Source organism: Balaenoptera musculus, chromosome 5 (genome assembly GCF_009873245.2).
Source record: "Balaenoptera musculus isolate JJ_BM4_2016_0621 chromosome 5, mBalMus1.pri.v3, whole genome shotgun sequence".
NCBI lineage: Eukaryota > Metazoa > Chordata > Mammalia > Artiodactyla > Balaenopteridae > Balaenoptera > Balaenoptera musculus.
Window position 1 is genome coordinate 91,184,547 of NC_045789.1, and position 23,996 is coordinate 91,208,542.

The window sequence follows — 23,996 nt, forward strand, 5'->3', positions numbered from 1 at the left end:
TAGGAACCGGGCCGCACAGCAGGAGGTGAGCGAAGCTTCATCTGCCGCTCCCCATCCCTCCCCATCCCTCCCCATCGCTCCCCATCCCTCCCCATCCCTCCCCATCGCTCCCCATCCCTCCCCATCGCTCCCCATCCCTCCCCATCCCTCCCCATCCCTCCCCATCGCTTCCCATCGCTCATCGCTCCCCATCCCTCCCCATCGCTCCCCATCCCTCCCCACCGCTCCCCATCCCTCCCCATCGCTCCCCATCCCTCCCCATCGCTCGCATGACCACCTGAACCATCCCCTCCCCCAACCCTTGTCCGTGGAACAATTGTCTTCCACGAAACCGGTCCCTGGTGCCAAAAAGGTTGGGGACCGCTGCAGTAAGGTATATCTTACCGCATCATCTCTTTTTTATTTATTTTCACATACAAATTTGAAATAAGAAAAGGTAAGAATAAGAGATAAAAACGTAACCAAATTAGTCCAGCTACTCTGAATTCCCATTAAGAGGTGGCAATTATTATTTCAGTTGCTGCATAAATGGCTGAGTGACATATCCAGGAGTCACACTACTTGTCTTCATAACTCCAGAAATAAGGGCTTCTGTTAAAATGAAATTTACCCTCATACCTGTTGTTTTTAGGAATATGTTCCGGGATGTTGATGTTTTCAAAAATTGTGTCAAATGAACAGACTCAGGATTCTACAGAGTTTGATCTTGTTAGTGTCTTGGGTTTGGGTGAAATGCCTCTTGAGAATATGTGAGTCTATTGGAATAGGGTTTTTGAATTATATTCCAATACTATCTATCATATACTACTCTGCTTATTTCCTTTATTGCAGGTATCACAACCTAGTCAACTTTTAAAAATGTATTTACTTGCGTGTTATATATTTTCTTTACTAGGTATAAACTCCAGAACAGATCTTTTATGTTTCTTTAACTGCTGAATCTCCATTGCTTGGGACAGTGTCTAGCTCACCTTGGTCCTCAATAAATATTTAGTCAGGGAGTGAATGGATATTGTACAGCTATTGGCTTTTATACGAAGAGTTAGTTACACTAATGAATAAGGGTATGGATATAAATAGGATGTTGTGCTGTCCCTGCCCCCAAGATGTTTACATTGGAATTAAAATAAGGACAGAATTGTGACACACGATGGTAAGGTCAGTATGAAGTCAGTTAACTATATTTTAATTGGATGAGGCGGTGGGGCTTTTCAGAGGAGGAAGTGGCAGTTTTGCTGGATGCATCGTTCCTCTTTATATGTATGAACATATAGACTTTAAAAATGTACCCCTCTTAACACTTCTTCTAGAGCCTGTCATCCTCAAAGAGACTTACTTTGGGATTGAAATGAAAATGAAAAACAATAAAAATAACAAGAAGAGCTATGTTTTGAGTGCCTGCCATGTGCCAGGCATGGTTTCAGGAGTCTTATAGTTATTAGTGGAACTTAATCTTTACAACATGCAGAAAAGACAGGATGGTTATTATCCTTATTTCACAAATAAAGAAAGGTATGGGAGGTGCCTGCCCTGCTCGCGGCCAGGATCTGCGGTTCTGTTCTTTCCCCTGTTCTTACAGCAGTTGCTTCACTCCAAGCCTCCGGGGATGGGATCTGGTGGATTTCCACAGGCTTGTCTTGTTCCTGAAGTGAACCATGGGTGGAAAGGACTGAACTTTTTCCAAACCCCTCTCAGCTGTCATAATTACACACTCTGGGAAGAGTATTGGAGGCAGAACAGGGTTGAAAAGCTCAGCTGGGATCTTCTGGGATGATCAAAAGATCTGCTGAAACGGCCTTGGCTTTCTGGCTTGGCTTTGGGGCTTTTGATGCTTCTTTCTTGGTTAGAGGACCTGCCAGTTTGTAAATCCTCCAGTGCTACCTCTGGAATGCTTGTGTTCTTTCTGCCATGGCTCTCCCTCTTGTGAACATTTTGCTCAGTAGCAAACCCCCTCGACAACAGGCTGCCTCCTTAGCCTGGACTGTTTGTTTAGTGCACTTCTCTGATATGGGACACACAAGTCACCATCAACAACGGCCAATTAACATTCCACTGGCATTTCCCGACAGATGTTTACATCTGTAAGTTATGAACTGAGCTAATGAAAAGAACTCAGTAAATGAAACGAAACAAGTGGTGGAAAAGTGGACACTTCTTAGGATCCATTTATTTCGTGGCACTGGGTCTTAAACCATCCCTTGAGTTGGGAGGAAAGCAAGAAGCAGCTCATTCGAGGTAGAGGGAACCACATGTGTATAGACACGTGCGATGGCCCAGCGCGTATGGGGAACTTGCAGTAGTTGGACATACCTAGAGTTTTGAACATGACAGGATACTAAAGAGGGAGCCAGTGTAAGTTTCTTTCTTTTTTTTAATTAAAAAAATTTTTTTAAAGTTGGAGTATAGTCGATTGACAATGTGTGGCAAATATTTCTTAATAATAATGTTAAGTAACACGCAAAAAGAAGATAAGTATTTTTCCAGACAGAGTCGAGATCTTTTTATTCTGAGAATCACATGACGTCTTTTCCCTCCCCTTGATTAATTTAATCATCGTTCTCCCCCTCGCCCCCATCCTTCATCAGTTTGAGTACTGCATGTCGGTCTTTCCCCCAATGATTCGACGGTTACTTACGTGCACTGTTTTGAGCTAAATATTACCAAATGGTTATAACTGACTGTGCTCTTCCTATCTGGAGATGTTTTAATGAGAAGCAAGTCAAATGCCTGTTGGGTTTTCACATGAAAATTTAGACTGAAGGCCCATCTTGGTGTCTCATTAGGATTTTGATGATGTAAAGCCGCCTGTGTTGGCTTTAAAGAGCTTCCTTTTCTCTCCTGCACGCCTGCTAGCTCGGTGACGTGATGGTTGACATTGCAAGTAACATCATGTTGGCTGACGAGCGTGTCCTGGGGCTGGCGCAGAGGGAAGCTAAAGCCTGCAGTAGGATCGTTCAGTGTCTACAGCGCGTTGCCACGTACCGGCTAGCAAACGGAGCTCATGTTTATTCAACAGTAAGTGCAACGTTAGCCTAGGATTCTAAGGAAAAGGTTCATTTAAAGCAGCTCTAACTCAAAAGAGATAAGTCTGTTCCCCATTGTGGGGTGAGTATTTTGTTATTGCTGATTATTACAGAATTTCTTGTTCTCAGACATTTTAAGGGAGAGTTTTGCCTCTGAATGGTCTGTGTTCTTGGTAACTGGAAAGTGCTATCTTAATTTGTAGTTTGAACGGTTAGCACTATCTCATCCTCTGAAACTTGCTACAACACAAATAACAGCACTGTAGAATTGCCCTCCTGTCACATACCCACTGTCCATCCTAGCTGGTATTCTTTTCCCGTCCCTGAAGGATGTTTTGAGACAGTGCTTGATTTCTTGCCCAGGTTTCAATTTCAAAAGGGAACAAGGATTCCCCCCCAACCCTTCTGAACCTATGGGCATTTTTCAGTCAGTTTCACTCTTGGGATAATGAGTTATTTATATGTAATAATCACTCCATTAAATAGTATTGTTTTATTTGTCCTAAATTTCTTGGTGTACTGCTTCCCTTTTTTGTTCTGAAATGTGGTAAATATGACAAACGTAGTAAATATAATAAATAATGCTTTATTCTTTTAGCAGTCATATTCTGATCTGGCCCATGATTTTCACTTTCTAACTATTTGAATGGGTCCATCGAATGTTCTGTACCTCCTCCTATGATTTTACACAATTCAAGATTGCTGTCTTTCCATTGATCAGTGGAACCTTTTCGATGAGACTGTGTTTTATTGGTCCTTTTGCTCAGTTACGTTTAGGATTACTTTCCTGAATAATAAACAGAATGGAGGCTTAGCATGACTCCAGTCTTGACAACATAGTTCAGGGAAGTTGCCCTCTCAGGCATATGATCTTACTTGACATGAGCTTGCCAGTTTTAGGGCTACACTTGGTCCTCCAGGTCATTTAGACCCATTTTCAATCCTGTGCTTCAGCCTTGCTTATTGCTCAGCACAGAGAACTTCCTTCGTTCTTCCGAGAACCCAAGGATATAATAGAGGGCAGTGTAGTGGGTATTTGCACACCATTTCAAAGTATAAAAAAGTTTCTGAGAAACTGTATATCTACTTATGATATGCCTCCAAGGCCACCTCAAAATGGCAGTTTTCTTTCTTTCAACTGAGGTTTCACATGTTTATCATGATTATATATGTCTTTGATTGACAAAAAAATTTCGGATATAATTTGCGAAATATAATTGAATTTAGTACGTTTTTTCTCAATATGTCATCTGTGGGACAAAAGCTAATGCAAAGATTCCTTAGTCTTAAAAATTTAGGAAGCCACCAGTTATTTTCTATTGTGCATATATGGTACTTGGAAAATTCTGCCTTCTTATATTTAAAAATTTTAATCTTCCCAGTAGATTTCAGATGCGTCACACAAAAGTCCTATGTTAAAAAAAATTTTTTAAAGAGGACTTCGTCCACATATGGTACTTAGAGTGATGCCTTGCCTCTATAGTAGGCATAGAATGAATCATCCTTGAAGGAAGGAGATGTCATCTTGTCCCTGAAATCTACGGCACATGCTGTCATCTTGCTGGATGTGAAAGAGACCCGTCAGCCTGTCACTTCTCATGCCCTCTCTGTCGTGGTTCTCACAGAGGGAGTGGTGGCAGCAGTCCTCCGGACAGGGGCTTGGTGGCTCTTTGTATCGGCAGGCCGTACATTTTGGTGGACCCTCGAGTTCAGTCTCACTCTTGCATTCCTTAAAATTGTTGGGGCACGTGCCATCTTTTTCAGGTGATTTTCTGGCCTAATTTGCTTTTAAAATCTGTTCATTTCTGTCTGGCCTAGCACCTCCCTTCCTTTTCTGAAGAAACAGCTTTGGAGCGAGTCTGTATAAAGATTTTATTGGTGAAACTTAATGCTAAGAGTTGTTGTTCCCGTGAAAGAAAAAAGTGAAGATGGCATGAAGTGTTGAATGAAGCAACTTTTAAAGTGTATTATGATCATTAAGGGGGTCCACTGATTTTTCTAGCTTGGTTTTTTTTTTTTTTTTTTTTTTTTAGTAAGACACTTCCATTTTCAGCTTATAGTTTCCTGCAGCGTACTCTTCAAATTATTGTAAATTGACTTCTCATTTATATCTGATCTTCCATACCTTGGGACTTGCTCTTTTCCTCTTCATGGGTATCTTTCTATTTTAGGACATCCTTTTGTTTCCAGCGTCTTTTTTCATTCTGCCAGTTATCTACAGTGTCTTTGTTTAGTAAGAACGTGAGCTTTCTCTTCTAGCTTATGTATAGTGTTTTGTGTTTGAAACTCTTTGAAAGTGCTTTTTTCCCATATTATAAATCTTTTATAACTCCTGTTTGATTGACTTTTGAAGTATTCACCCAATATTGCTCTGGAAGCTTATGTCATCAAGGCTGCTGGCTTCACTGGGATGACATGTACCGTGTTCCAGAAAGTGGCAGCTACTGACCGGACAGGCTTTTCTGACTATGGGAGGCGGGATCCGGATGGAAACCTGGATAAACAGCTGAGCTTTAAGTGCAACGTTTCAAATACGTTTTCAAGTCTGGCTCTGAAGGTACGTTATATTCTGTAATCATTTAAGGCTTTACAGTTAGATTAGAATACAGTCGACCCTCCGTATATGTAGGTTCTGCATCTGCGGATTCAACCAACTGCAGATTGAAAATATTCAGTCAAAAAAAAAAAAATCCCAGAAAGTTCCAAACAGCAAAACTTAAATTTGCTGCATGCTGGCAACTATTTACATAGGATTTACATTGTATTTTCAGTTATTTGCATAGCATCTGCATTAGGTATTATAAGTAATCTAGAGATGATTTAAAGTAAGTATACTGGAACGTATGCCTAGTTATATGCAGCTGTTATGCCATGTTAACGTGAGAGACTTGAGCATCCATAAGTTTTGGTATCCGAGGGGATCCTGGAGTCAGTCCTCTGTGGATATGGAGAATGACCGTACTCAGAATGTTTTGCTTTGCAAAGATAACCGTACTAAAAGTTATTTGGAGGGAGGGGATATTGGTATTGCCTTTGCTGTTGTTTTGAAAGAAATTTAGACCAAGAAGGGACACATCATGATTTTCATGGGCCTAGACATTTTTGCCCTCTGGTCCCCTTTCTCCACACAAATATGTCAAAATTATATTTTACGACTGCAGTGGTAAAAAGATGAATATATTAATATTACATATTAAGACATTTTCTTTGACTTTAAAGTTCATTTTTATGCTTCTGATTTTAAAGAAAAACGTTTTCGTAGACCTCCTAAAAGTATTGTGTGCCCTTGACTCTGTGCCTCCTGGACCTAATGGGAAAATCCAGGCATTTAATCAGGCAAGCTGTAGATCAAGATTTTTGGCACAGAAGTGCAAGCATGTGATGTGTGTTCACAAATTGTGTGTTTTATTGCAGGACGCAAAATTAAAAGCATTTTTATTGATTTTTAAAATTTGGGGTTCAGGCGTGTTTCATTAAACTGCATTGAAGCAAACGGTGAAAGTACAATTTGAACACCCTAATGGAATCACGATTTTCTGTTGAGCTTTGTGTGGCCATGTGTAACTATGTTTTTGGTAGTTTATAATTACACAGTGCTTTCTTTGTTTCTGGTTTGTTCCTGAATTATATCACAAACAGTATTCCAGTCATTTTAATGCCTGCATAATAATCAATGAAATAGGTGTTAGGTGTCCTGGTACACTATGGAGGCTCAAATATTGAATGAACGAATGAATGAAGAATTAAATATTTTGTCATACTTTACCCTGGTGACCTCCATAAGGAGAGCCAGTTTGCCTAATTTAATAATAGTCCAACTTCCCCCACTGCCCAAGACAATCTCAACTATGTCAGAATGTCTAATGATAATATATTTACTTGACACCGTATATTCAGAGGAAAATTGGCAAGATTCGTTACTCTTGGCTGTATGAGAGTATTTGATGCACCTAGCGATGCTACTCCTTAATGCCTGCTCCTTTCCTTAGAGTGTTTTTTTATTGGTAAAAACATACCACAAAAGGCATCAAAACAGCATCACACACAAGCCCATGAGAGGTGTATGTCTTTTAGGAATACTTAAAATTGATGAACCCTTCTATCTCAGATGATCGTCTAAGAGAAATTAAAAATGATGAAACCCAACATTTCATCAACTTTACAACCTATCCCTTTGGGTAAGGAGAGTTTCTACCTGCTGAAGTAGAAAGCTTTAAATGAATACTCTCAAATTTGTTAATTTCATACTGTTCTATCATTTTTTTAAAATAAATTTATTTATTTATTTTTGGCTGTGTTGGGTCTTCGTTTCTGTGCGAGGGCTTTCTCTAGTTGCAGAGAGTGGGGGCCACTCTTCATCGCGGTGCGCGGGCCCCTCACTGTCGCAGCCTCTCCCGTTGCGGAGCACAGGCTCCAGACGCGCAGGCTCAGTAGTTGTGGCTCACGGGCCTAGTTGCTCCGCGGCACGTGGGATCTTCCCAGACCAGGGCTCGAACCCATGTCCCCTGCACTGGCAGGCAGACTCTCAACCACTGCGCCACCAGGGAAGCCCTGTTCTATCATTTTAAGATCATCTTGGTGGCCAGAAACCAGGGACACATCACACTATTATGCTTTATAGATGGACATGCTTAAACCTAGTGAAAAAGGAACATATCCTTCATGACACAAAATTAGTTAAAAATTTTAATGTAATGTAGAGTACGAAATGCCTTAGCATTTTAACAGGAAACTTTTACATTGTAGACTTTATACTATGGCAGTTTTTACTCTTTTTGCCTGTTTTTTTTTTTAATGCCTTGAATATACTAACTAGACATCTTGAACATCTCATAATTGGTTGCCTTACCCTTGGATGGGAGAACATGCTAGGGTAAGAAGTTAAACCCATAAAAAGACAGTCCTTAGCAGTAGGAGCCTAGCTTGAGTTGCTTTCTACATATTTCTTGAATCTCTATTGTCCTGTCTTTATTACCTTCACAGCCCAGATTGGACTGCCGTTCTGCATTGCCCATGCTATCGTGAGAGCTCCTATTTAGTCTCTGTGCCTCCAGGCTTTTCTTAAAAATTCATCCTTTTCATACAGATTGGTCTGCCTAGGGCAGTCTTCAGCCAACACGTACCAATCCAACCATACCAATTAGTAAAATATTGAAGTACTTCCTTACCCTTTAGTGAATAGCTGCTGCCCCAGTCCCCTGAGTCTCCTCAGCTGGCGTCCTGGTCCTTCTTCCAGGAACACGACCCAGTCTGTCCACCCTTTAGCAACTGAAGGGCTGGTACCTACAGAGCAGAGGTCCTGTACAAGACTTGCCCTCTGAGGAAGCTGCTCAGATTGTTAATATTGTGAACATTATCCCTGCATCTACCCAACATGGAAAGGGACCTTGCAGATCCCACGATAAATGGTGTCCCTTGGAGGCTTGGTGTCCCTCTGGAGGCTGGCTGTCAGTTAACTTCATCGTTTGGCATTTATCTGCCCTTGTCTAGTAACAGAAAACTTCCCTTGTTGTCTCTTCCAACTGCTGGCCATTCTTAGGCCAGGCTCATGCTCATTCTTCTACTAGAACCCCTTCTCCTCCTCTCCCCTCCCCAGCTCCTTGGTTTTATGATAACACACAGCAGAAATGTCACCTTCGAGAATCTTACCTAATACCGTTTGGTCTGTCCTCGCTTCTTCCATCCTCATCTTCATTTCTCTTCCTCGCTTTGCCCATAACACCCTGCTGATCTCTGTCATTGCGTGTTACACACAGGAGCCAAATGGGTTTCTTACAGCTCCTGCGTTGGACTGAGGGTTACTCGAGGTCAGAGCTAGTGCTTGATTCATTGATGAAATCCAGTGCCTGGCCTCAGTCATTCAGCCAGTTGGAGATTGAATTACCTGTCATCTGACCCTTACAGCACCTAATCTAATTTTTTTCTTAACCAAATGCTTCCTTCCACTGTTGCTACCATCATTCAGATTTGTTAGCATCCAAAAATATTACCTATTTTCGATTAACTGCTAAGAGCTTTTAGTAGCTGTTGGTGTTTTGAATTCAGCTGTTAATGTAGCCAGAAACAATTGGTTCTTTAAAATTTTCTTGACTGGAATTTAGAAATCAGGTTTTCTTTATGCATCCCATATTTCTCTCATCCCATCTAGGGCTTTAGCCCAACTGAAGTCCTTTTCATTTCCAAGCCAGTCATATACATCGTCACACTTCCTGCCTTCATATGTGCCCTTTTTCATGCCCTCAGTGTCCCCCCTGCTTGGGGAGATCCCTGCTCCTGTCTTCTAAGACTCCATTCGGTTGGCAGCTTCCTTCTCTTCCTCAGACAGAATTCATCATTGCCTGTTAGTCCTATAGTGCTTTGTTCGTTGTCCAGAATAATTAGAAGCTGGTATGCTGGTGAGTTGAGTTATAGTGAGATGCCAGAGGACATGGTTACCTAAATATGTTCATGTTCGGCTCCCCCACTTAAAAGCTGTGCAAGCTTGGGCAAGTATCTTAACCTCTCTGAATGTCAGTTCCTTTCTGTTACATAGGGATCATGAAGTGGTACTAAACTCAAAGGGTTATTGAGAGGGTTTAATGAGGCAAATATGTAGACATTTACAACAGTGCCTGGCACAGGGTTAGCACTTAATAAATGTTAGCTCTTATTGTTTTATTATTGTTGTTGTCTTTTCCTTGCTAGATTTTTAATACTTGAGGGCAAGGACCATGGCTTATTTCATTGTATATCTCTAGATTCTGCACAGTGCCATGTATAGAGGAATGAAACATCCAATAAATGTTGTTGAACAAAAATTAACAGCCAAACTTAATTCGCAAAGAAAGTCAGTTAAAAAAAATTCTAAAGGCAAACATAATCCCTGTTCATCTTCAGCGGTGAGATAATCAAAAGGTGGAATGCAGTTAATAACTAATTATACACAAGAAAATAATTAGGATGTATCATAACATCTATCTGTTTAAAATCTAGTGAGTAGATAGTCAAGGAGACATGAACAAATTACTGTTTTTAATCAGCTGGCTCTTTGACCCATTCTAATTTTATTGTTAGAATTCTAGAGACTTAAACAAAATTAGGATTTCAGAAAATTTTGATTTATTAATTATGTAATGTCAGAAGTCCAGATTGTTTCGTAAGGAATGCTGTTAAAATCTAGTGAAAATATTTGAGTTAACATCCGTTATGATACTTATCATTTTCTTCTTAGTGTCATTCTAAATAAGGAAATATGCATGAATTCAGCAAATAAATTCATGATTAGAGCTCTATGATAACATTATTTCATGTGTGTATAGTTTGTCAATTTTTTAGTATTGAAGTTAAAACTAAAGCTGAGTTGTAGAAGTCAAAACAATATGAGGTTTTAGATGATTGTTGGTAAGTCAATTACTTTAAGGCATTTTTCTCTCTCCCCAGCCTCCAGATAATGACCTGCCACACTGTGGCAGTACAGGCAGACCTCGGAGATATTGCGGGTTCGGTTCCAGATAACTGTAGTAAAGCAAATATTGTAATAAAGCGAGTCACACAAGTTTGTGGTTTCCCAGTACATATAAAAGTTATGTTTATACTATACTGTAGTCTATTAAGTGTGCAGTTGCATTATGCCTAAAATATAATGTACAAACCTTAAATTAAAAAATACTTTATTGCTAAAAAACGCTAACTGACAACACAGGGTTGCCACAAACCTTCAGTTTGTTAAAAAAATAAAACAAAAAAAAACCAAAAAACCACCTCCTGCCCCCCAAAATGCAGTTATCTGTGTGAAGTGCAATAAAACGAGGTATGCCTGAAATAGTAATAAAAATACCACCCACAGTTCCATAGCCTTTTGTGCTTGCCATGGTCATGATCCCCTTTGGTCCTCATAATCATTTGTGAGGAAGATCATTAGCTGCACATGACAGATGCAACTCACAGGGTTGACAAAATTGTGCAGTGTTAAGCAGCTACTACATGGTGAAGCTGGGATCCAAATTCTGGTTTCTTCTTTCAGATCCCATGTTCCTCTCCCCATGGGTGGCATATGGCCTTCAATAATAGATGTTAGACACCAAAAACATGTCTTTCCGAAAGTTGTTGTTTTTTTTTAATTCAAATAGAGTCGATGTACAATGTTGTGTTAATTTTTGCTGTACAGCAAAATGATTCAGTTATACCTGTATATACATTCTTTTTTATATTCTTTTCCATTATGGTTTATTACAGGTTATTGAATGTAGTTCCTTGTGCTTTACAGTAGGACCTTGTTGTTTATCTATTCTATGTATAATGGTTTGCATCTGCTAACCCCAAACTCCCAGTCCATCCCTCCCCACTCCCCCTCCTCCTTGGCAACCACAAGTATGTTCTCTATGTCTGTGAGTCTATTTCTGTTTCATAGATAAGTTCATTTGTGTCATACTTTAGATTCCACATATAAGTGATATCATATGGTATTTGTCTTTCTCTTTCTGACTTCCTTCACTTAGTGTGATAATCTCTAGTTCCATCCATATTGCTGCAAATGGCATTATTTCATTCTTTTTTATGACTGAGTAGTATTCCATTGTATGTATGTACCGCATCTTTATTCATTCATCTGTCGAAGGGCATTTAGGTTGTTTCCATATCTTGGCTATTGTGAATAGTGCTGCTATGAATATGAACATAGGGGTGCAGGTTGTCTTTTTGAATTATAGTTTTGTCAGATACATGCCCAGGAATGGGATTGTTGGATTATATGGCAGCTCTATGTTTAGTTTTTTAAGGAACCTCCATACTGTTTTCCATAGTGCCTGCACCAACTTACATTCCCACCAACAGTGTAGGAGGGTTCCCCAGAGGTTTTTAGGAGAGATTTTTCTGATTTATTAGCTGTAATTCATATGTTTTATATCTATTTCCTTTGCTGTAATCCATATATTTAAAAACGAATATATGGTTAAATGAAATTATTACCTTTGTGTTCTTGTTTTCAGGCTCACTGGCAAAAAGTATAGTCACAGTAAATGTAACAAATGTGTTCCTTAGTGATTTTTTTCATTAGATTTACAAGCTTTCTGGAATAAATGATCAGTACTTCTTTTAAGGAGGTTAAATATGCAAGTAATACTTTTTTACTATAAAAATTAAATATTATTGATATAGGTGAAGTTTGCTTTTCCAGCACTTCCAGCCACCCCAGGGAACCTATAATGATTATTTAGTAATATTCTTTATTGGACTTTGAAAGATGTTTTAGAAGTCGTAAGTGTCTAACAGCCTTGAATTTGTAGCTCTCATCTCTCAGGGATCTGTCCGTACACCTGAGGTTTTTCATTTGTTGTTGTTGGGATGGTTTTACAAGTTTAAATTTGTGTAGAAAAAAAGCTTATGCTTCTAGAAATTATAGTTGTCATTTCCTTTTTCAGCTCTTTTAGAAAGTAAAGTATGACTTCTTTTTTTAAATTAATTTGATTTATTATAAAACTTTCCCAGAGAGCTACGCTTTGTTTTCAAGTTATTTTGTGTTCACAACAGAATCATTTTATGAATTTTAAAGTACTTAAGCTTAATAAATGTCTGGTATGTAACAGTTCCTCAGGATTTTGACCTTCTAATTAAATCAATCTACTGATGTTTTCCCTTTTTCTCATGCATCCTTATATACTTAGGAGAAATTTATATACTTGATAGAAATATACTATATTAGTGAATGAATTTATAATAAACTTTGTCTTCCTATCAAGTTATATTTGTGAGAATAGTAGAAACCTTTTTATATGTTTTCTTAGGTGAAATATTTCTACTGAATATTTTCTTGGCATCCTCAATTTAAAAGTAATGATCAACTGTCAATATTCAAACTTCTGAAATACTTTTTTCCAACAGATATTTCTGGTTATTTGCTGTGTTACAACATTGTTCTAAGCACGGCAGTTAAAAAATAATTCTGAAGTCGATCATTTGCTTCAGAAGAACCTTTTAAAAAAATGGCACACAGACTTTCATTAATTTCATAAACAATGGGCTATTTTATCCAATACTAGTGCCAGGAACTATTATTAACATAGGCTATCCAAAGATAAATGAGATTATCTGCATTCAAAAATTCTCTTACTCTAGTTAAGAGGAGCAGACAGTGAGATACACAGTGCTACTTTTAAGTATTACTTATCATGGAGCTGTGTGCAGAATGCTGCGTGAGTCTAGAAGAGGGGGCACCTACCTGTAAAAGCAGTATCTGGAGGAGTCGTGTAATTAGTCATCCCCCCCGCCCCCACCAAAAGCCCTATTTATAGAACTTTGCAGCGTCCTTCTCTTGGCTGCCAGCCTTTTTCATCCCGATCCTCTATCCTTTGCATTGCCAGCAGAATTAACTTACTGAAAATCAAATCTGACCAGTTTGAGCTTACCAAGTAAAAGAATCATGGAGCATTTCAGCCGGAGATGCTGGCACGTGCACAGTGGCATTTAAAAAGAAGGAGGTTTCAAAAAGTGATAAACTCAGTGTGGTCCAGTTTTGTGGTGTAGGGAGTGTTAGGGGATGAAGTTGGGACCAGGAAATTAGCCAAGTTATATGGCATACTTAGGATTTTTTGGCCATAGTTTCTAAACATTTGGGGACCAAGGTGTTATTTGAACTGAAATAACAACAGATTTGTTGAAGAGGAAATTCTGTTGGCATCGTGCATGTTGGATTGGAGAGAGAAGTGAGTGCCAAGAGAGCGGCTTTGTGATGTCTTTAAAATAAGGACGTTTTTAGATCATTATTTGCCTCCCTGGTGTACAGATTTATTTTTTATGAAATGCTGAATAATTTATAATTTTAAAATCCCTAATAAAGAAATCTGAAGAACACTCAGTGCCCAGCCAGAATTTTCACTTGTTCCTCTTTGTTACTGTGTTTTCCTAAATGTGATGTGTTTCTTAGTCTCAGTCTTCTGCTAAAATAAGTTTGCTGAATCTAAACTTCTATTATGTTTGTGTATAATTTCTTTCTTCTGTCGTTTGACAGTTGGAATCCATCATAAATCACCTTGAAGTTTCATAAGCCCAAATTAATTATACTCACACTTGTGATATGCTCCCTTTGTGCTCATTTACCATATTTTGTCATTGTAAAATTCACATAAAGAGTGATCACTGGGATCCCTGTTCTGTTTAATGCTTTCTACTTCAGCAATGTACATTATCGGGAAAATTCACTTTATAGTTTGAAATAATCCCTTGTTCACTACTTTAGCGCTTTGAAATATAGTTTGCTTTTCTCTTCATTTTCTACTTCTTTTGTTCTATGCTATTATATGATGTTTAGACATTTCACTTAACGGATAAATTGTTCTAACTATTAAATTTCACATACCTACATTTAAAAACTATATTCAGCATATAACTAGACAACATTCATAACTATCTAAAATATTCCTGGTTTTTACCTACTAATATGGCAACTCTTCTTTGTTTCTGTTTTTGTTTTTTTTTTAATATATTTTCAGAATACTATTGTAGAGGCTTCTATTCAGCTTCCTCCTTCCCTTTTCTCACCAAAGCAAAAAAGAGAAGTCAGACCAAGTGATGACTCTCTCTATAAGCTTCAACTCATCGCATTCCGCAATGGAAAGCTTTTTCCAGCCACCGGGAATTCAACAAATTTGGCCGATGATGGAAAACGGCGTACAGTGGTTACCCCAGTGATTCTCACCAAAATAGGTTCGTCTGTGGCATATGTCATCCTATAGTCACTGGACAATACGACTTTATCATGCCCTGTTCCTAAAGATGCTTATTTTTGTTCCTTCTCATTTTAATGAGTCACTAGTGAAGAAAAGGTATTTGCAGAGTTCCCATTCGTGGATAAGTTGACATTTAATTGTTTATGAAGTTTGTTTCAAGAAATATTTTTATTTCCCATTTCCTCCAGATGGTGTGAACATTGACACCCACCACATCCCTGTTAATGTGACCCTGCGTCGAATTGCGCACGGAGCGGATCCTGTGGCCGCCCAGTGGGATTTCGATTTGCTGAACGGACAAGGAGGCTGGACGTCAGATGGGTGCCGTATACTCTGCTCAGATGAAAATATCACTGCCATTCAGTGCTACTCCCTTAGTAACTATGCGGTTTTAATGGTACGGCAGTTGTTAACGTTATGCGTCAACACTAAGTATTCTCATTTTTCCCTACGCGTAGTTAAGCTCAAATGAAGATTGTTTTTTTAGAACTTTTGACATAAATTGCTCTCTTTAAGTAAGAGGCGACTTTTGGTATAATTCTGAGTTTAAAGGGAAATTGAGTTACTACGAAGTGAAATGTATGGGATTGAATTTGGCATAGGAATTTTCAGTAAACTTTTTAAGCAAATCCATTCAACTAGACCTTGACCTTAAAATTTGGAAACATCTTGGGTGTATGCAGTCCAACTCTCAACCCAGAAAGCGTGACTCATTTGCCCAAAGATGCACAATGAACAGTGAGAGATCTTCCTTCTTTGCCATCTAGTGCCTTATCCCACTACACATCATAATCTTTAGACTCCTTTTGAATTTAGAGTAATGGTGATAATTTCAGTTTAGTTGCTGCAAGTGACAGTATTGACCCAAATATCTTCAATTTTAATGCTCATCAAGTTAATGTCTTGTGTTATTTACCATTTTTCATGTCTACTAATCTTTGGTAGAATAACCAGTTATTAATGTATAGGAACAGATCTTTTTATTAATGAGTCATTTAAGTGAATCTGATTCCTAAGTTGATAATTATGAAATTAGCCATGCTAGTTTTTATTTCATATTGTGGTTATTATAAGATACTAACATCCTGGAGTATGTATACATGCATTCAAAGCATAGTGGAAGGAATTACTGGTGACTGTGAAGGACATTTCCCAGCAATGGCTTGAGGCTAGCCTGGGAGGGAGGACGCCTGCATTCTGATTTCTGCCTCCAGCTCATCTAGACAGTGTTTTATCAAAGCACCAAATAATCTTGAAACGTGATATATTTTACTTTAAGTGAAGTATTATTTTCTTAAAAAGACAAAAGAGCGCCTACCACTGGAAATGGTCTTGAAGCAAGCTTGAATTAGAGTAGATTTTCCTCAATTCTGTGTTTTGGTTTTCTCCTTGCTGCTCAACTTAAGATACATTACCTAGTGTCCCAAACAGGCAGAGGAGTAAGTAGATTATCTGGCAGGGCAGAAGGATTAATGTGTGTGTTATTCAGCCCAGCTGACAGTGGGTAGGGTCTACACTAGCAAAGACTCAGCTGTGTTTATATCAGTCATCTGTCCTTTGGGGCTTAAAGTTAGTGTTGATAGTTTAGGACTCACTTCACAAATAGATGTTTGATTCTGTAAGTCTGAGTCTGGTTTCTGTAAGTCTGAGTCTGGTTTCTGTAAGTTCACATTCTGTTGTTTTGTAGTCACCTTTCAAAGAAAGCTTGAAGCAGTAATTAAAATATGAAGCATTTTCTCTTTCAGTTTGAAAGTGTTTTCTCATTCAGGTTTTGATTATAAAATAACATGAAACTGAGAAGTACTGAAGGAGAAGTAACAGAGATGCAGCATCATCTGAAGTTTTTATAGTCGTTAACTAGAAAAAGTTGGGCAAGAGACACGAAACGCAGACACACACAAAAGGCATTTTATAAGCTTCATTGTTAAAGACATGACACTGTACCGTGTGAAACTTTCATTTTTATTTAATTTAATACCAGTTTAAAACATCTATTTTTGAACTTCCTAGCTGTTCTTTTCAACAATTTAAATTAGTATAATCCTTTTCTTGAAGGAATAAGCTATTCTTTTATCTTTCATACTTTTAATCTTTTAAAAAAATGTGATACACAATTCTTTAAAGCTAAGAAATAGCACCAAGATCTTTTTCTATTTTCAAAGAATATCCTTTTGCTTTTCTTAAATATAGCTATGCCACCTAGAGGCAGCAAGGTGAAATGTATCTGAAATTGTTGACAAAACTGTAATAAAGTTAGTATATGGGATTTTTGGAGTTGCTAATGAAACATGAAGGCAAAGTTAATGAAGTCATACCTACTCTTAAATAAGTCATGCCTAAGATAGAAGAAATAGCTTTAAAAAATTAGAAGTCAACATCTTTTTTTCCTTGCCTGACACTATTTTGAACAATAGGTAAAATCCTATTTTTCTTGAAAACTGCCTTAATATTGGGTTTTATATAGCAAGTCTAAATTCCTGTTTTGGCAGCTAGCCCATAAAACTTTTCCTGCTCTGGCTTTAAATAATTTTGTATTTAAAATATGATACAAAAGAATGTATTTGTTTGTAAATCTCGAATAGATACCATAGTTTGGTTCAGTAGACATCCTGCGATAGCCATTTATATCCCAAGTTCTCAAAGAAAAAAGTTAAGCAGAAACTGGGTTTGTTTGAATGATATGATCGGAAATACACAATTGAGCAAGAAACTTTCAAGGAGCTGGGGTCAGTAGGGAACAAAAAAACTGAATGAGTAGGGCCAAACTATTTATGATAGTACTTACTACTTAATTGGTAATAGTAGTGAAGATAAAATAATCACTATACCTTGATTCCCCTTTTGTTATTGTATTCACCTAGAAATACATGAAACCAGAGAGCATTCGTTTGTTTTGCATTCGTTTGCTACTATTATTACCCCCAGTTTACAGGTGGAGAAACCAAGGCATACAGAGGCTAAGGACCATGACCAAGTTTTCAGAGATAGTTAGTGTTGGAATTGGAATTTAGGCTCCAGAAATGTCTTCTTAATCCCACTACTAAATGTCCTTTCTGAAAGTTTCAATATCAGTGTTAAAGAGCTTTCTCATTCTTTTTCACCTCTGAATATTATTTTATGATCTCACCATAATTTATTTGCATATTCCTCAATTTTGTTTGTTTCCAATAATTTCCATGTACAAAATTATTTTGCACATTAGAAAATCTGCAGGATAAATTATCTGAAGTAGAACTGGTAATCAAAGGGGGACCAACACTTTTTCCTTTTTTCATTAAATTGAGCTAATTGAGCAGTGTGCACAGATCCTAACTATATAGCTTGATGATATTTTTATCTGTGAACACATATTTAGCTGCCATCAAGATAAAGACTTTTACTTGAGCACTCAGAAGCTCTGGTATGTTTCTTTCTAGTTAATTTCCACTGTCATCTCAAGAGATAACCCTTCTGATGTCTATCACTGTAGATAAGTTTTTCCAGTTCCATATAAGTGGAATTGTATAGCATGCACTCTTTGTGTCTGGTTTCTTTCCCATCATTACATCTGTGAGATTCATCTTTGTTTTTTCATGAGGCAGCAGGTTATTCTTTTTTTTTTTTTTGCTGCATAGTAGTCCATTGTGCAAAGATATCAAAATTTGTGCATTCTACTGTTGGTGGGTATTTTGGTTGTTGCAAGGATCTGGTATCAAGAAAAAGCTGCTGTAAATATTCATGCACATGTTTTTTGATGGACATGTGCATTCAGGAGTGGAATTGCTAGGTTGTAGGCACCCATATGCTTTGGTAGGTAATGCCATGCAATTGACCAAAGTGGTTCTATTGGTTTACAGTCTCACCAGTAATGAGTTTTAATTGCTCCACATCCTTGTCAATGCTTGATATTGTCAATCTTTAGTTTTCGTCTTCTAGTGGTTGTGTTGTGATTGATCATTGTGGTTTTAATTTGCCTTTCTTTGGTGACTAATGATGTTGAGTACGTCTTCATTTTCATATTGGCAGTTTGGGTATGCCCTTTTGTGAAGTTATTGCTCAAGTCTTGCCAGTTTTAATTTGGTTGTCTGTTGTTTTCTTATTGGTTTATAGGAATTCTTCATGAGTTCTGAATAGGAGCTCTTTGTTGGATTTATGTGTTGCAAATGTCTTCTCCCAGTTCATGCCTGTTTTAATTAATTCAACTGCCAGAACAGAATACCACAGAGTAGATGGTTTACAAATAGCAGAAATTTTTTTTTCACAGTTTTGGCGGCTTAATTAAGTCCAAGATCAAGAAGCTAGCAGATTCGGTGTCTAATGAAGGCTGGCTTCCTGATCATCATAGATGCTGTCTTCTCTCTGTGTCCTCTCATGGTAGAAGGGGCAGGGGAACTCTCTGGTATCTCTTTTATAAAAGGACACTAATCCTGTTCATAAGGGCTCCATCCTCATGACCTAATCGCCTCTCAAAGGCAGCATCTCCAAATAACATCACATTGGAGGTTAGATTTCAACATACGAATTTTGTGAGGGGGACACATTCAGTCTATACACATGCCTTATTCCTTTTTCTTTTAATGTTGTCTTTTTATGAGCAGAGTTTCTAATTTTTCTAAATTTTCTTAGTAGTACTTTTTTATGTCCTATTTAAGAAATCTTTGCTTACCCCAAGATCATGAAGATATTTTCTTTTGTTTGCCTTAAGAAGCTTTAAATGTGGTTTACCTTTCACATTTAGGTCTGTGATTTGATTGGAATTGACTTTTGTGTATGGTGTGTGGTAGGAGGATTAAAATCTTTAAATTATGCTTTGTTTCTTGGGGGAAAAATTAAAAGCAACATAGACGTCATAGTCTCGGGGTTTTTTTTGTTTTTTGTGGGTTTTTTTACATTTTTGATTTCAGATCTATTTTAAAATTTTATTTTATTGTCAAACTCTTAAAAATACTTACACTCTGACAAACAGAGGGTACCCTGAGATGTTTTTCTTTGGACTTCCTTCCATTATTCAGATCCTGGTGAGTTTAAACAATTACTGATATATAATTATTCTTATTATTGATATGATGATAATGAATTATTTAAAACTGCCAGTAATTTTATATTTAGTAATTCTCAGGCTAAAAGTAAACCCTTGTAAATTTCTGTCAAGTAAACAAAGAATTTCAAAAACTCTTCTTCCATTTATTCGGTTCCTTAATAATAACTATCTTTGCAGTTTTTAACATACTTTCAGGTATTCTAATGTTCTCTGAATTGATGCAGTTTATTTTGGTGGAAAACTTTACTTTCCGTTTTCTGGCCTATTTTCTTAAACTTTGCACCATATAGAAGAGAGTGACTAGAATCACCATTTAGTGATGGACTGTTGAGTGAGCACCAGAGGCACAGACTTTTCCTATCTTATCTATCACTATATTGCAAACTGAATGACACTTCTACTTTTTTTCTCATGGGTGTCTCCTAGTGGCCATTTATGGACCATGTATTTGGTAATTTTTTTAATACAAGTGATTTCATTTACAGAAAGAGAAAGAGGGCTTCCCTGGTGGCGCAGTGGTTGAGAATCTGCCTGCCAATGCAGGGGACACGGGTTCGAGCCCTGGTCTGGGAAGATCCCACATGCCGCAGAGCAGCTGGGCCCGTGAGCCACAATTACTGAGCCTGCGCATCTGGAGCCTGTGCTCCGCAACAAGAGAGGCCGCGATAGTGAGAGGCCCGCGCACCGCGATGAGGAGTGGCCCCCGCTTGCCACAACTAGAGAAAGCGCTCGCACAGAAACGAAGACCCAACACAGCCTTAATTAATTAATAAATAAATAAATAAATAAATAAATAAATAAATAAATAAATAAATAAATAAATAAATAAATAAATAAATAAATAAATAAATAAATAAAATTTAAGGAAAAAAAAAAAAACCAAAAGGTTGCCAGTAATCTTTAAAAAGAAAAAAGAGAGTGAAAGCAAGAATCATAGGTAGCAGTGAAATTATAGGATTTGAGGGTATTTGAGATGTCACCTCCTCTCCCTGTACAGGTAGATACTGTATTTTTTAAAGTAGAGGTATAACTGACATAGAACATTGTATTAGTTTCGGGTATACAGTGTAACGATTTGATATTTGTCTACATTGCAGAATGATCACCACAGTAAGCCTGGTTAGCACCCATCACCATACAGTTACAATTTTTTTCTCTTGTGATGAAAACTTTTAAGATCTACTCTTTTAGCAACTTTCAAATATGTAATATTGTATTATTAACTATAGTCCCCATACTGCACACTGTATTGCCAGGACTTTATTTTATAACTGGAAATCTGTACCTTTTGACCCCATTCACCTATCTTTTCATTATAGTATCACAAAGCCTATATTGTTGACCTATATTATATCAATTATATTGATATAATTGCAAATCATTTTGATTCGGATTTCTACTTTACCTCTTTTGTTTTACTCTTTAACTTCTCTTAGCTTCTCTCCTATCCCGATCTTCGCAGTTATTTTAAATAGTATTCTCTTTTATTTTTGTCATCACGATAGGAGGTTTTTCTTAACTTGATTTGTTTCCTTTATACTGGGCAGGGGGTCTGCAAACCCTGGCAGACATTTGACCCACAGGCCTGTTCCAGTCAGCTGCCATTTGTTTGTTTGCTTGATGTTCTAAATGCTGGAAAGCTAGGAGTGGTTTTTAATTTTTTCATGGTTATATTTTAAGTGGTTAACAAGTACCTGCATAATAGCCTCGATTTTGCTCTTGGCCCGCAAAGCCTAAACGGTTTACTCTCTGACTCTTCACACCTTTCCAAAGGTCATTTTCTCAGCAGAGGTTCTCTTTCACTTGGGAAGCTCAGTTTGTTGTGACAACAAAAATGCCCGTGCAGAAGCAGTGCTCTGTGTGACCAGTCAATAGTACTTGCTCCTTCCTCCAGCCCTAACTTGGAATTTTAAGAGTCTGGGTCCTCTGTGTCAACATCCAGCTTCTTTCTCATACTATATCACATCCATTTGGCTTTTGACAAAAAAACTGATTTCTTTTAAATGTAAATATTGTATATGACATATTTTGAGAACTGAACTGGCACTTTGATGTTTTATGAGATAATATCCAGCCGCCTGTGTCTTGTTATTCTCTGCAAAGGCTTGTGGCAGACACGCGTACACACCTTCTGCCCCTTCCCCAGACCCTGCCAGATGAGATAATTGTGGTGTCTCCATCTCAGTAACTGCCCCAAATCATACAGCTAGTAAGTGGTGATGTATTCTTGAACATTTCCTGGAGGAATGGAAAGCAGGCAGTGCACGGAAAGAGTCTAGAGACCACATTCTGGACACTGAAAGTTTATCCTCAATTATTTAGTCTACATGGGAAGAGGAGCTTTTCATAGAAGCGAGGGGAAATGTGTGCACTCCAGCTAGCATCTAACTGGTTCCAGTTGCCCTAGTAGTTTTTTAATTTCTCCTCTAATATTCTGGACTTTTAGCAGAATGCAAGTACCTTGAAGCTGTGTACCATAGACCGATCCCGCGGGCATCTCACAAGGGGAGGTTCAGAATGGTGGCGGTAGGCTTTTGTCTTGTATCTTCCTTTTCGAGTCTTAGTTTATAGACTGTCAGCCCTGGAGGGTCCTGCGTTTAGCTGATGCCCAGTGCTTGGCATAGCGCCTTGCCATGGTGGGTACCCAGTTAACATTTATCAAATAAAGAGATGAACTATATGTTCGAGACTCATCACAGTGGGGTCGAGTGTCTGGGCTGGAATGCAGTTTTCTGTGTTGTATCTTCCAGTTTCCCATTAACTCTGATTTTTGTCAGGCTCCATGGCCTCTGTTCGTAATTTGTTACGGTGAGGGGCTTGTTAAGGTGTTCTAATAGGATCTTTCTGGATCTGTAATTATACACTGTCAGCCTCTGATTCTTCTATGGGAAAATGTGCTGCTTCCTTCCCTACTCCGTTGAGCCCGTCTTCAGTGTCCTTGTCTGTCACCCATTCCCTCCTGTCTTTCATCTAGTTTTTCTAGTTTCAGGAATTGTCTCAAGAACTTCCTGATTGGAGATACACCCATTGTGAACGCCTTCCCACATTCAGCTGACCTTTTTGCAGCTTTCAGAATCAGTTTAGAAAGAGAGCTTAGTGATAGGATCTGGTGAATCTACAGCTTTGACCCTGAAACCCTGGTTGTCCAGCCTGGGTGCAGGTGTCCTCCCAGCCTGCTTTGGTCCTTTATAAGGAAGGAAGCCTTAAGCTATCCACTGTTTTCATTTTAGGAAGGTACTGTCTGCCTTGGTTTTGGGATCACAGCCTTGGTAACCAAGCTCTTTTGGATCTAATCCTCCTTCCCAGCACTTAACCTCTTTGTGCCTCAGCTTCTCAGGCTGTGAAATGGGGCTAACAATATACCCAGCTCATAGTGTTATTGTGTGTAAGGTGCTGGCACAGTGCCTGGATTATAGCAAATGCTATGTAAGTGATTTGCTATTATTATTTACTGTTAACTGATCTTTGACCTCTTTGCTCCCATCACCGGGCTGGTCTTATGTTCATCAAACATTATTGTGATCTGATTGTGCATCTGAGTGCCCTGTGACTTTCAGCTCTTCAAGGGCAAGAACCATGGTTTACCACTCTGTCCCTGTGCTTTGCACCGTGTCTGGTCCATTCATATTTGCTTGAACTTGACTGTGAGAGGTTAGAGAGATCTATTTAGGCTTTATTGACTTGGAGATACTGCTGCTTTGTGCCTTATCAGCTGGTGAATGCACAGAGTGATAAGTGGGGTGAAAGAGCATCAAAAAGGATGAAGTCTGTGGTTGCCCTTCTAAATCACTGCTGTTCTCTCCCCATTACCCTCATAGGAGAGTCAGTATTCAGATTTGTAAAGCAGATGGTCCATGGTAAGACAAGAGTGTGTGTGTATGTGTATACACACACTGCATGAGTAGTTAACACATGGAAGTTAGGAGGGCAAAGTAATGTGTGAGGAAAATAGCATGAACCATAGTCCTTGAATAAAATGAAGAGATGTAAGGGCCAGAGTTCTGTTTATCAGCAGGTTTTAGTCACTGAGAAAATCTCAGTAACTAGATGTCCAGAGAAGTGCTCCTAGAATAATGCTTTCATTTTCCCCCCTCAGGATTTGACGGGATCTGAACTCTATACCCAGGCAGCCAATCTCTTGCACCCTGTGGTCTATACCACGGCTGTCATTCTTCTCTTCTGCCTCTTAGTGGTCATCGTCAGTTACATATACCATCACAGGTAAGAAATAACACTTTGTGAATAGAGGTC

General features: G+C 38.4%; 1 protein-coding gene across 4 annotated transcripts in view; it reads left to right on the forward strand.

Annotated features, from left to right (window-relative positions):
* The window catches only part of ADGRA3 (adhesion G protein-coupled receptor A3), a 122,880-nt gene that overhangs the window by 78,982 nt on the left and 19,902 nt on the right, over window positions 1-23,996 (forward strand). For 2 of the 4 annotated variants that reach the window (XM_036852555.1, XM_036852558.1), the window contains 5 exons: window positions 2,854-3,015; window positions 5,377-5,580; window positions 14,489-14,702; window positions 14,914-15,122; window positions 23,842-23,966. In XM_036852555.1, the coding sequence (XP_036708450.1) occupies window positions 2,854-3,015; window positions 5,377-5,580; window positions 14,489-14,702; window positions 14,914-15,122; window positions 23,842-23,966 (914 nt within the window). The remainder of the gene's footprint in view (window positions 1-2,853; window positions 3,016-5,376; window positions 5,581-14,488; window positions 14,703-14,913; window positions 15,123-23,841; window positions 23,967-23,996) is intronic. The other 2 variants (XM_036852556.1, XM_036852557.1) reach the window with 2 other exon arrangements.